General features: G+C 43.0%; 1 protein-coding gene across 2 annotated transcripts; it reads right to left on the reverse strand.

The window, feature by feature from the left end:
• Window positions 1-1,499: 1,499 nt before the first annotated feature.
• elp1 (elongator complex protein 1) lies at window positions 1,500-13,675 on the reverse strand (the record flags this gene model as incomplete). 2 transcript variants are annotated; one of them, XM_034227878.1, is given in 12 exon segments in its annotated part: window positions 1,500-1,631; window positions 1,828-1,906; window positions 2,438-2,586; window positions 3,918-4,045; window positions 4,128-4,227; window positions 10,606-10,719; window positions 10,798-10,858; window positions 11,188-11,250; window positions 11,586-11,647; window positions 12,723-12,924; window positions 13,127-13,224; window positions 13,552-13,675. In XM_034227878.1, coding segments are annotated over 12 exon segments (1,248 nt in total), but the record flags the coding sequence as incomplete, so codon positions are not given.
• Window positions 13,676-13,707: the final 32 nt, after the last annotated feature.

The following is a 13,707-nucleotide window of genomic DNA, read 5'->3' on the forward strand; positions in this document are numbered from 1 at the left end:
GACCCTGGATATGTTTGAGTTCTCTTAACAAACGAGATCTCGCTAAACGGTCCTACGACGCTGGTTATCAACTCGGTAAATCAAGCCAGGGTTTCTCTCTCCAGCTGAGAGCGCGTTCACGTGAAAGGGGCGGGGTTAGCTACATTTGACCAATCAAAAACAAGGACAAGTGTACTGACAGCGCAACATCATACTTCATTAATGAAAAGTAAACTAATATTAGACAAATATTAACTTTAAACATCCATGACTTAAACATATCATCCAGGATACAAGACACATAGTTGCTGCAAGGTGAATACAGAACAACTGGTTAAAAAATAACTACAGAGTGTTTGAAACAGTTTTATGATATCACTGCCCCATCTAAAACACGAGTGGATCTGACTTTAGTTACATTTGAGTTGAGTGTTTCCTCAACCTAATGTGTTGCTTAAAATAATACGTCTGCATACAGTATGTGACACTGTAAGTGTTGCACGGCCAGATACGGCTCGAGAAGCTGACTCAGATAAGGAAATATTGTGATATCGATGTGTGATCGATGATCTGATTGATGATGTGATATCAGTGTGATATGAATGATAAGTGCGACACGTCGGCGTCTTCTCTGCATACGGCAGTTTAAACTGCATTTCCTTTCTCCTGTAATATGACTTGATAGATTTAAACTCCGCACACTGAGCTCTGATTGGTCAGCAGGTGGTGCTTTCACTGAGTTGATCTCTTTTCTATAGACGCCGGAGGCGGGCAGCGTCAGGTAAAAAAAAGTGATTTAGCCTTCCCAAACCTGAGCCTCACGCGCCGCCTATGGCTATAATACAAAACAAAACGTCTGCCTGCTCTCCAATGATCAATGACAGCGAACGGACGGTCAAAGTAAGGTCAAATAAACAGAATCACACCTGGCTAGTGTTATAAAGTGTGTTTTTGTAAGTGTGTGGTTGCGTTCTAGTCACTTTGCTCAGCGCTATTGCTTTGTTACAACTTGTGTTTGCCGTACTCGCCTTTAACTGTTAGCTCAGGTTGATCTCGGCCCCGCCTCCGACGTAAGCGTGACGTATGCGGTTCTTGCTTCTAGGCCGACCTTTTTTGGGAGCTTGGTAAGAACCGGTTTTCGGGGGAAAGAGGCGGCTCCGCTGCGGTGTGAACAGGACAAACCGATGCTTATCAGGCTCTAGCTCCGAACCGGCCCTGGAACCGCGTTGGTGTGAAAGGGGCAACAATGTAGTCCAGGGAATTAAAAGACTACAAGTGCCAGCTTTTAAGAGACAGAGAAATGCGACCTGTGTGGAAGAAGCCATCGAGACACAGTTTTAATCGTTATATTTTATGACGTACAGCGTAACAGAAAGAGAGTTTTTATCATTTGATCTTTCTCTTGTTTTGATTTGTGTGACTTTTGTAAAGGAATATTTTATTCTGATTTAGCACGAGCCGCGTAACATCACCAGAAAACACACGATAGTAAACTCTGTAAATGCGTGGAGGAGACATCATGCTGTTAAGAGGAGACCTTTATTACACAATTACCATTTGACTTTACAGTTTAAAAAAACATGTTTATGAGAGAACCGCCAGCTTCCACTTCACTCCGTTCCTCATCTTCGGAGGAGCCAGGACTTCAGCAGCTGCTAGGAGAAAGAAATGTGTTAAGTACATTTATACATTACGTCAGCTCAGTCCTTACACTTCACTTATAGCGAGTGCTTTCATCAAAGTGGAGTAAAGCGTAATATGAGGTACATCTAGTGCATTGAACGTGTAATTTGTGATGTTGGTGCTGTGTAAATAAAGTTTGATGTGAGTTGAGATGATGGGCTGCACCTTGCTGAGGAGCGGCAGGGTTCTGCTGCTGCTGGAAAGACGCCATGATGCTGTTAGCGGTGGAGTTGGGTCCAGTGAGCTGCAGGAAGAGCGAGACGGAGAGTTCAGAAACAACACCAAAATACAAAGAATATTTACAATGAAAAATAAAACGATACTGCGTGCTCCGGTACACACGTGTGTTTTGACTCATTGCTTTATTAGATTAGGTATACTGGAGTCATCCCTAATGTGGACATGGTTGTGTCCCAGCAGGAGGACAGGTTTTACACACGAGTTAAAAACATAATACAAAAAGGAATAAAGTAATAGATACACCTAAACGGTAAATATTCACATAACCATAGTAGAAAAGATAAATATCAACATAGCAATAATACTCAATATAAAAATACAGATGCACATTACCAAAGTGTGCATGTCCTTTTTTTATCTATGATGAAGCACAATATGTACAATAATATTAAAGATGAAACAGTGCACTTTATGCAGATATATGCTTGCTCTCACCGGGGCTGTGTTTTGACTCCGAGGCACTGCATTTTAAAATGATAAAGTATTTATTGAAACAAGATATCACAGACATTATGCAGATAGATGACGTTCTCACCGGGGTCTGGATGTTCTGTCCGTCGCTCCAGACTTCAGGAAGCGCCGCCTCCATCGTCTGCAGAGACTCTTCATAAATCTGCTGCAGCTTCTCCGCCTGCCGCTCAAAGTGGAACAGAACCAGAGCCTTCAGCAGCCCGTGGACCTCCTCTGGGGACAACAATAAACATCAACGGGACGTTAATATGAATCATCATCAACCCAAGCCTATCTGACACAGATAATTAGACACAGAACTGGAACCCTAATTGTTCATTTAGTCCCCAGAGAACCAAGAGGCGCTTTCACACCGGAGTACTTTTCCTGTTTAGTTCCGATAGTTCCTGGGATTTTGCGTTCACACCAAAAAGAGAACTTAGTCCATGAGAACTTTCAGTCCCTTTTCAGTCCCTGCTAGAGAGGTGGGACTATCCTGGGGAGACAAAGGTAACATTTTCTGATTGGCTGGGCGAATTGCCAACGACGCCCCGTAAAACTCTGAAACGTTTTGTGTTTGTGGCATTAGCATTATTAGCATTAGCATCATTAGCATTAGCCCAGCGCACCAACGCAGAGAGACTAACTTATCGCAACACAAAATAAAACATGGGAGCGGTGGAGATGAGGAGGTGTCGGCGTTCTGGCGATTTACTCGGAAGGCTTCAGTAGAAGCTGCTGGGAGTCCCAGCAGCTTCTACTGAAGCCTTCCCCAACTCCGGGGACTTCTGGCCGGGGACTCCGGGCGGCAGTATACGCCGTGAAGTGGTTTGCGGCCTGCCAGTAAACCCAAAGCAGAAGAAGAAGAAGTGACGCCAGCGGCTGCATTTGCCTAATCCACCCTCAGGGACTTATTCCGGTGTGAACGCGATCTGCTCTTTAGTTCCATGGGGATACTAAGTGCTGGGAACTAAGTGCTGGGAAGTACTTGGTGTGAAAGCGGCTATTGGTTCCTTTATACATGTTATGCAGCTGGTTTGCAAAAACAGTGTTTAGTGGCATGGAAGGAAAAACAGACGTGGCTTTTATTCCACAAATTAAAATCTATACGTTGGCAGATTGCACGCTTTACTTTTGAAACTTGATTCAGACAGACACATAAAACGGAAACAACAGATATAGAAAGAAGACAGCATTTGACAAAGCAGTGATTTAGGAGTTATGGAGCTGATAGAAAGCATACAGTCTTATGTAAGAGGATGAAACTGTTTCAAAAATAAAGAGAACATGATTCTCACAAACGTGGACATTTCTTACCTCAAACTATCTTCAGCACGAGTCAACGATGCACAACCAAAAACTATTTCAATGTGGACAGACCTGATACCTAACATAAAAGAGCTTCTACCTAGATGAGCATGCTGTCCCTTAGTGTGTATTCAGTATTACAGAGTGTGTATTTTAGAGTGTGTATTCAGTATTTCAGAGTGTGTATTTCAGAGTGTGTATTTCAGAGTGTGTATTTCAGAGTGTGTATTTCAGAGTGTGTATTTCAGAGTGTGTACCTCTCATCTTGTCCACAGTAGTGAGGATTTCTCCCAGAGCGTATATCAGCGCTCGGTCCTCCATCGGGCTCCCCTCCTTCAGACTCAGCTTCTTCCTCTCCGCTTTACGCCGGTTCTTTGAGGATCTCCTGCAGACAGACCAGGAACATTAAACATTACAACACACAACCTTAAAGAATCTGACAGCATGTTCAGGTGTGAGAGACTTACGAGGAGATGCGGGAGTTACTGTGGGAATATTTGGATCCCGTCATCACACTGCTGGCCTCAGAGTAAAGTTCAGCATCAGGACAATCAGGACCGTCTTCATCTGAGGGACAACGCAGGGGGTAAACACTACTTTAAAGAGTCCTCTCCTGCTGATGTTCAGGTGTATATCAGTATGTAGTGTCTCTACTTTAAAGAGTCCTCTCCTGCTGATGTTCAGGTGTATATCAGTATGTAGTGTCTCTACTTTAAAGAGTCCTCTCCTGCTGATGTCCAGGTGTGTATCAGTATGTAGTGTCTCTACTTTAAAGAGTCCTCTCCTGCTGATGTTCAGGTGTATATCAGTATGTAGTGTCTCTACTTTAAAGAGTCCTCTCCTGCTGATGTTCAGGTGTATATCAGTATGTAGTGTCTCTACTTTAAAGAGTCCTCTCCTGCTGATGTTCAGGTGTATATCAGTATGTAGTGTCTCTACTTTAAAGAGTCCTCTCCTGCTGATGTTCAGGTGTATATCAGTATGTAGTGTCTCTACTTTAAAGAGTCCTCTCCTGCTGATGTTCAGGTGTATATCAGTATGTAGTGTCTCTACTTTAAAGAGTCCTCTCCTGCTGATGTTCAGGTGTATATCAGTATGTAGTGTCTCTACTTTAAAGAGTCCTCTCCTGCTGATGTTCAGGTGTATATCAGTATGTAGTGTCTCTACTTTAAAGAGTCCTCTCCTGCTGATGTTCAGGTGTATATCAGTATGTAGTATCAGTATGTAGTGTCTCTACTTTAAAGAGTCCTCTCCTGCTGATGTTCAGGTGTATATCAGTATGTAGTGTCTCTACTTTAAAGAGTCCTCTCCTGCTGATGTTCAGGTGTATATCAGTATGTAGTGTCTCTACTTTAAAGAGTCCTCTCCTGCTGATGTTCAGGTGTATATCAGTATGTAGTGTCTCTACTTTAAAGAGTCCTCTCCTGCTGATGTTCAGGTGTATATCAGTATGTAGTGTCTCTACTTTAAAGAGTCCTCTCCTGCTGATGTTCAGGTGTATATCAGTATGTAGTGTCTCTACTTTAAAGAGTCCTCTCCTGCTGATGTTCAGGTGTATATCAGTATGTAGTGTCTCTACTTTAAAGAGTCCTCTCCTGCTGATGTTCAGGTGTATATCAGTATGTAGTGTCTCTACTTTAAAGAGTCCTCTCCTGCTGATGTTCAGGTGTATATCAGTATGTAGCGTCTCTACTTTAAAGAGTTCTCTCCTGCTGATGTTCAGGTTTATATCAGTATGTAGTGTCTCTACTTTAAAGAGTCATCTCCTGCTGATGTTCAGGTGTATATCAGTATGTAGTGTCTCTACTTTAAAGAGTCCTCTCCTGCTGATGTTCAGCTGTATATCAGTATGTCGTGTCTCTACTTTAAAGAGTCCTCTCCTGCTGATGTTCAGGTTTATATCAGTATGTAGTGTCTCTACTTTAAAGAGTCATCTCCTGCTGATGTTCAGGTGTATATCAGTATGTAGTGTCTCTACTTTAAAGAGTCCTCTCCTGCTGATGTTCAGCTGTATATCAGTATGTAGTGTCTCTACTTTAAAGAGTCCTCTCCTGCTGATGTTCAGGTGTATATCAGTATATAGTGTCTCTACTTTAAAGAGTCCTCTCCTGCTGATGTTCAGGTGTATATCAGTATGTAGTGTCTCTACTTTAAAGAGTCCTCTCCTGCTGATGTTCAGGTGTATATCAGCATGTAGTGTCTCTACTTTAAAGAGTCCTCTCCTGCTGATGTTCAGGTGTATATCAGTATGTAGTATCTCTACTTTAAAGAGTCCTCTCCTGCTGATGTTCAGGTGTATATCAGTATGTAGTGTCTCTACTTTAAAGAGTCCTCTCCTGCTGATGTTCAGGTGTATATCAGTATGTAGTGTCTCTACTTTAAAGAGTCCTCTCCTGCTGATGTTCAGGTGTATATCAGTATGTAGTGTCTCTACTTTAAAGAGTCCTCTCCTGCTGATGTTCAGGTGTATATCAGTATGTAGTGTCTCTACTTTAAAGAGTCCTCTCCTGCTGATGTTCAGGTGTATATGAGTATGTAGTGTCTCTACTTTAAAGAGTCCTCTCCTGCTGATGTTCAGGTGTATATCAGTATGTCGTGTCTCTACTTTAAAGAGTCCTCTCCTGCTGATGTTCAGCTGTATATCAGTATGTCGTGTCTCTACTTTAAAGAGTCCTCTCCTGCTGATGTTCAGGTGTATATCAGCATGTAGTGTCTCTACTTTAAAGAGTCCTCTCCTGCTGATGTTCAGGTGTATATCAGTATGTAGTATCTCTACTTTAAGAGTCCTCTCCTGCTGATGTTCAGGTGTATATCAGTATGTAGTGTCTCTACTTTTAAAGAGTCCTCTCCTGCTGATGTTCAGGTGTATATCAGTATGTAGTGTCTCTACTTTAAAGAGTCCTCTCCTGCTGATGTTTCAGGTGTATATCAGTATGTAGTGTCTCTACTTTAAAGAGTCCTCTCCTGCTGATGTTCAGGTGTATATCAGAATGTAGTGTCTCTACTTTAAAGAGTCCTCTCCTGCTGATGTTTCAGGTGTATATCAGTATGTAGTGTCTCTACTTTAAAGAGTCCTCTCCTGCAGATGTTCAGGTGTATATCAGTATGTAGTGTCTCTACTTTAAGAGTCCTCTCCTGCAGATGTTCAGGTGTATATCAGTATGTAGTGTCTCTACTTTAAAGAGTCCTCTCCTGCAGATGTTCAGGTGTATATCAGTATGTAGTGTCTCTACTTTAAAGAGTCCTCTCCTGCAGATGTTCAGGTGTATATCAGTATGTAGTGTCTCTACTTTAAAGAGTCCTCTCCTGCTGATGTTCAGGTGTATATCAGTATGTAATGTCTCTACTTTAAAGAGTCCTCTCCTGCTGATGTTCAGGTGTATATCAGTATGTAGTGTCTCTACTTTAAAGAGTCCTCTCCTGCTGATGTTCAGGTGTATATCAGTATGTAGTGTCTCTACTTTAAAGAGTCCTCTCCTGCTGATGTTCAGGTGTATATCAGTGTGTAGTGTCTCTACTTTAAAGAGTCCTCTCCTGCTGATGTTCAGGTGTATATCAGTATGTAGTGTCTCTACTTTAAAGAGTCCTCTCCTGCTGATGTTCAGGTGTATATCAGTATGTAGTGTCTCTACTATTTAAAGAGTCCTCTCCTGCTGATGTTCAGGTGTATATCAGTATGTAGTGTCTCTACTTTAAAGAGTCCTCTCCTGCTGATGATCAGGTGTATATCAGTATGTAGTGTCTCTACTTTAAAGAGTGCTCTCCTGCTGATGTTCAAGTGTATATCAGTATGTAGTGTCTCTACTTTAAAGAGTCCTCTCCTGCTGATGTTCAGGTGTATATCAGTATGTAGTGCCTCTACTTTAAAGAGTCCTCTCCTGCTGATGTTCAGGTGTATATCAGTATGTAGTGTCTCTACTTAAAGAGTCCTCTCCTGCTGATGTTCAGGTGTATATCAGTATGTAATGTCTCTACTTTAAAGAGTCCTCTCCTGCTGATGTTCAGGTGTATATCAGTATGTAGTGTCTCTACTTTAAAGAGTCCTCTCCTGCAGATGTTCAGGTGTATATCAGTATGTAGTGTCTCTACTTTAAAGAGTCCTCTCTGCAGATGTTCAGGTGTATATCAGTATGTAGTGTCTCTACTTTAAAGAGTCCTCTCCTGCAGATGTTCAGGTGTATATCAGTATGTAGTGTCTCTACTTTAAAGAGTCCTCTCCTGCAGATGTTCAGGTGTATATCAGTATGTAGTGTCTCTACTTTAAAGAGTCCTCTCCTGCTGATGTTCAGGTGTATATCAGTATGTATGTCTCTACTTTAAAGAGTTCCTCTCCTGCTGATGTTCAGTGTATATCAGTGTAGTGTCTCACTACTTTAAAGAGTCCTCTCCGCTGATGTTCAGGTGTATATCAGTATGTAGTGTCCTCTACTTTAAAGAGTCCTCTCCTGCTGATGTTCAAGGTGTATATCAGTATGTAGTGTTCTCTACTTAAAGAGTCCTCTCCTGCTGATGTTCAGGTGTATATCAGTATGTAGTGTCCTCTACTTTAAAGAGTCCTCTCCGGCTGATGTTCAGGTGTATATCAGATGTGTGTCTCTACTTTACAAGAGTCCTCTCTCCTGCTGATGTTCAGGTGTATATCAGTATGTAGTGTCTCTACTTTAAAGAGTCCTCTCCTGCTGATGTTCAGGTGTATATCAGTATGTAGTGTCTCTACTTTAAAGAGTCCTCTCCTGCTGATGTTACAGGTGTATATCAGTATGTAGTGTCTCCTACTTTAAAGAGTCTCTCCTGCTGATGTTCAAGGTGTATATCAGTATGTAGTGTCTCTACTTTAAAGAGTCCTCTCTGCTGATGTTCAGGTGTATATCAGTATGTAGTGTCTCTACTTTAAAGAGTCCTCTCCTGCTGATGTTCAGGTGTATATCAGTATGTAGTGTCTCTACTTTAAAGAGTCCTCTCCTGCTGATTGTTCAGGTGTATATCAGTATGTAGTGTCCTCTACTTTAAAGAGGTCCTCTCCTGCTGATGTTCAGGTGTAATATCAGTATGTAGTGTCTCTACTTTAAAGAGTCCTCTCCTGATGATGTTCAGGTGTATATCAGTATGTAGTGTCCTCTACTTTAAAGAGTTCCTCTCCTGCTGATGTTCAGGTGTATATCAGTATGTAGTGTCTCTACTTTAAAGAGTCCTCTCCTGCTGATGTTCAGGTGTATATCAGTATGTAGTGTCTCTACTTTAAAGAGTCCTCTCCTGCTGATGTTCGGGTGGATATCAGTATGTAGTGTCTCTACTTTAAAGAGTCCTCTCCTGCTGATGTTCAGGTGTATCTCAGTATGTGGTGTCTCTTACTTAAAGAGTGCTCTCTGCTGATGTTCAGGTGTATATCAGTATGTGTGTCTCTACTTTAAAGAGTCCTCTCCTGCTGATGTTCAGGTGTATATCAGTATATGTAGTGTCTCTACTTAAAGATGTCCTCACCTGCTGATGTCAGGTGTATATCAGGGTATTGTCTCTACTTTAAAGAGTCCTCTCCTGCAGATGTTCAGGTGTATATCAGTATGTGTGTCTCTACTTTAAAGAGTCCTCCTGCAGATGTTCAGGTGTATATCAGTATGTAGTGTCTCTACTTTAAAGAGTCCTCTCTCGCAGATGTTCAGGTGTATATCAGTATGTAGTGTCTCTACTTTAAAGAGTCTCTCCTGCTGATGTTCAGGTGTATATCAGTATGTAATGTCTCTACTTTAAGAGTCCTCTCCTGCTGATGTTCAGGTGTATATCAGTGTGTAGTGTCTCTACTTTAAAGAGTCCTCTCCTGCTGATGTTCAGGTGTATATCAGTATGTAGTGTCTCTACTTTAAAGAGTCCTCTCCTGCTGATGTGTTCAGGTGTATTCAGTATGTAGTGTCTCTACTTTAAAGAGTCCTCTCCTGCTGATGTTCAGGTGTATATCAGTATGTAGTTTGTCTACTTTAAAGAGTCCTCTCCTGCTGATGTTCAGTGTATATCAGTATGTAGTGTCTCTACTTTAAAGAGTCCTCTCCTGCTGATGTTCAGGTGTATATCAGTATGTAGTGTCTCTACTTTAAAGAGTCCTCTCCTGCTGATGTTCAGGTGTGTATCAGTATGTAGTTTCTCTACTTTAAAGAGTCCTCTCCTGCTGATGTTCAGCTGTATATCAGTGTGTAGTGTCTCTACTTTAAAGAGTCCTCTCCTGCTGCTGATGTTCAGGTGTGTATCAGTATGTAGTTTCTCTACTTTAAAGAGTCCTCTCCTGCTGATGTTCAGGTGTATATCAGTGTGTAGTGTCTCTACTTTAAAGAGTCCTCTCCTGCTGATGTTCAGGTGTATCAGTATGTAGTCTCTACTTTAAAGAGTCCTCTCCTGCTGATGTTCAGGTGTATATCAGTATGTAGTGTCTCTACTTTAAAGAGTCCTCTCCTGCTGATGTTCAGGTGTATATCAGTGTGTAGTGTCTCTACTTTAAAGAGTCCTCTCCTGCTGATGTTCAGGTGTATATCAGTATGTAGTGTCTCTACTTTAAAGAGTGCTCTCCTGCTGATGTTCAGGTGTATATCATGTGTAGTGTCTCTACTTTAAAGAGTCCTCTCCTGCTGATGTTCAGGTATATATCAGTATGTAGTGTCTCTACTTTAAAGAGTCCTCTCCTGCTGATGTTCAGGTGTATATCAGTGTGGTGTCTCTACTTTAAAGAGTCCTCTCCTGCTGATGTTCAGGTGTATATCAGTATGGTGTCTCTACTTTAAAGAGTCCTCTCCTGCTGATGTTCAGGTGTATATCAGTGTGTAGTGTCTACTTTAAAGAGTCCTCTCCTGCTGATGTTCAGGTGTATATCAGTGTGTAGTGTCTCTACTTTAAAGAGTCCTCTCCTGCTGATGTTCAGGTGTATATCAGTATGTAGTCTCTACTTTAAAGAGTCCTCACCCAGCATGTCCAGTCTGTGTTTCTCTTTCTGCTCTCGGACCACAGAGAGTCTGATCCGGTGTCTAGTGAACGTCGCCACCTGAACCTCCAGGAACCCAATCTGAGTGCTGAAAGCTGACACAATAACAACAACAACAACATTAGTAAACAACAACACAACATCCCCAGAGGTAAATATCTGTTGATCTTCACCTTCCAGCAGCGCAGGCTTCAGGTTGGTCTCAGTGATATCCTGTCTGTTGTGCATGTAGATCTGAAGCAGACAGAACATACATCACAGGAGAGTCAGATATAGATAACGGATATATTTCATTCGTCCCGTAAAACCAAATGTACAATAATTGCCACAAAACATGACTCTACCAAAACACCATTGAGCGCAAAGGAGCAGGGAGAAGAATCCAATCTTATGTGACCTGCCCCTTTCTAAAAAAACAAAATAAATACAAATAGATGGTCTGCCCTTCACAAACATAACAGTATCTTAGGATACTAAGAGAAACACACAAAAATACTTATTTCCCACTTGACGGTTAACGGAAAGAAACAAAACAACACAGGAAGAGAGTATTTCAAACTGACCAGCCGCAGCGCCTCGTCCCAGACGGACCCAGTGATCAGAGCCAAGATGGCCTCCTCACAGTCCTGGAATATAATAACAATACAAATCATAATACTACATTTTATTGTGAACCAGAACCAGGTTTACCAATAGAAGGAGTTATGGTGTGTAACAGTGTTCACATGAACACAGTCAAATTATGTTTCCGATAGTTACAAAATAAACAAAATAAATATACAAAAAGCAAATATTTGTTTTCACTATGAAGAATTAATATGTGCAGTTTATTAGGAGAGGTAGTATTGAAGAGAAAAGTGCAAAACATACAGAACAGAGTGCATAATGTTATGTTTATAATATATGCAAAAGAGTGAGATAATATTCTAGTAGATTCACGATAGGTGTTTTTCTGGCTCACTTTAGCGTACTGGTCCAGCAGCAGAGCGGCTTCCGAGTGTCTCCTCTGTTCGATCAGCTTCTCTGTGAGAGAGGGAACGAGAACATATTTTAGGGTTTATTTACAGAGACCCCCTGCTGGTTCCTAGAGGAGAGGAAGGTTCCTAGAGGAGAGGAAGGTTCCTAGAGGAGTGAAAGGACCCGGAGGTCTCTAAGCCATGAGAAGAGCTGTTCAGATTCTCAGTGATTTTTAACCTCTTCTGAGTCATGGTGCAATTCCCGCGGCACAACAACAACCCAAAACGTTTTAAAATGACGACACAGTCCTGTCTTTTATATATTTTGACCACCACTCATACTCCGCACTAATATTTAGGATTTTGTCCAGGAGTCAGTTCAGAGTCTGCATTTATCCATCGCTGTTTGTCTCGTTAGCGCAGCCTCCACCAAGCATCACTTCATTCTACATTACTGCGCTACCTACTGCCCCCCACTGGCATTCAAGAGTATTTCATTGCAGCCACAGGCCGTAAACAATGGCAAATTATTTGCAGCAAATGTTTTTTTTTAGACCGATTTAAGTGGAATTGGACAATTTCCCACGGCACACCTGACGACATCTCACATCGGCTGAGAATCACTGCTCTAGAGATGGTAGGAAAGGAGCTTCAATGCTTCCTTTATCATGTCCTTTAGGAAACACTGGACCTTGATTTAGGAAAGGAAAGGAGATAATGCTGTCCCACAATGCCTTGCGTTACATTTGGCTTCACGTAGAACAACCGATCGTGGCGAGAAACGCAGATCCAGTGAGACACGGTGCTAACTCAGCATTTTACGACTTATGCTGTAGAGCGCTTTTGTTGAACCCGCGTTCCCTCTACCCGCGTTCCCTCTACCCGCGTTCGGGTTCCCCCTGCCCGGGTTCCCCCTGCCCGGGTTCCCCTGCCCGGGTTCCCCCTGCCCGCGTTCCCCCTGCCCGGGTTCCCCCTGCCCGCGTTCCCACTGCCCGCGTTCCCCCTGCCCGCGTTCCCCCTGCCCGCGTTCCCCCTGCCGCGTTCCCCCTGCCCGCGTTCCCCCTGCCCGCGTTCCCCCTGCCCGCGTTCCCCCTGCCCGCGTTCCCCCTGCCCGCGTTCCCCCTGCCCGCGTTCCAGTTTACCTGCGAGGTCTCGTGCCAGCAGGGCTATCTGGTCCGGAGGCAGGGGGATCTGCTGCGCTGCACACACAGCATTCCTCCAGCAGGAGGCGCTGGCGAACGCCTGCAGAGCGGCTGCTGGTTCTCCACATCTCCAGAGCAGCAAGCCAGCCTGCTCCATCTGCTGGTTCTGCATCAGGTGGTCCGCGTACACACAGCTCAGAGCCTGCAAGACAGAGGTCAGGGCTCAGACTCTCCTTAACACTAGAACCACCAACAGGTACATTTTAGATAGATAGAGAGACACTTTTAGCGATATCTGCACACTAGATATCATATGAAAGCTGAGAGTCCACAGATTCTATCCGTTTCATCACGTTCAAAACTCACTGTGTTCTAGTATGTATACATTCTAAAAGATCTGTTACCTTGTAGTGAGGAGGGTCTGCAGAGTAGAGTCTCAGAGCTTCACTGTACAGCTTCTGCTCCTTCACCAGCTGCAGGGCTTCTGGGAAATGCTCTGCGCCTGAAACACAGATCACATCAACTCAATTATAAATTCAAAGTGTTTCTCAAAGTGTTTAAAAGTGAAGAGTATAGGTGGCAACAAAGACACGCAGTCAATGAGTAAACAATGCTAAGTGAATGGAACAGTGGAAATAATTAACTTGTGTTTAATGTGCAATTACAATGATATACAGTTCAGTAACTTTAAAATAAGAAATGAATTAAAATGAACGTGTTTACATATCTGGGTCGTATAAACATATTAGATGTAGGAGTCAGGTGGTCCGTGTGTGTCTGTATTGGTTTAGAGTGGTGCTTGGTGTGAAGCGGTTTGAGGAGCACTGACCCGCCCTGCTGAGGTGCTGCAGAGCCTTCCTGTAGCGCTTCAGGTGTTTATCGATGCTGTAGCGCTGGTAGTTCGGCTCCAGACTCTTCAGCATGTTCAGGAAGGGAAGGTACTCTTTGGGGTCCTGCAGGGAGGGAGGGGGGGGGGGGGGGGGGG

This window comes from Gymnodraco acuticeps, unplaced genomic scaffold (assembly GCF_902827175.1).
Source record: "Gymnodraco acuticeps unplaced genomic scaffold, fGymAcu1.1, whole genome shotgun sequence".
Lineage (NCBI taxonomy): Eukaryota > Metazoa > Chordata > Actinopteri > Perciformes > Bathydraconidae > Gymnodraco > Gymnodraco acuticeps.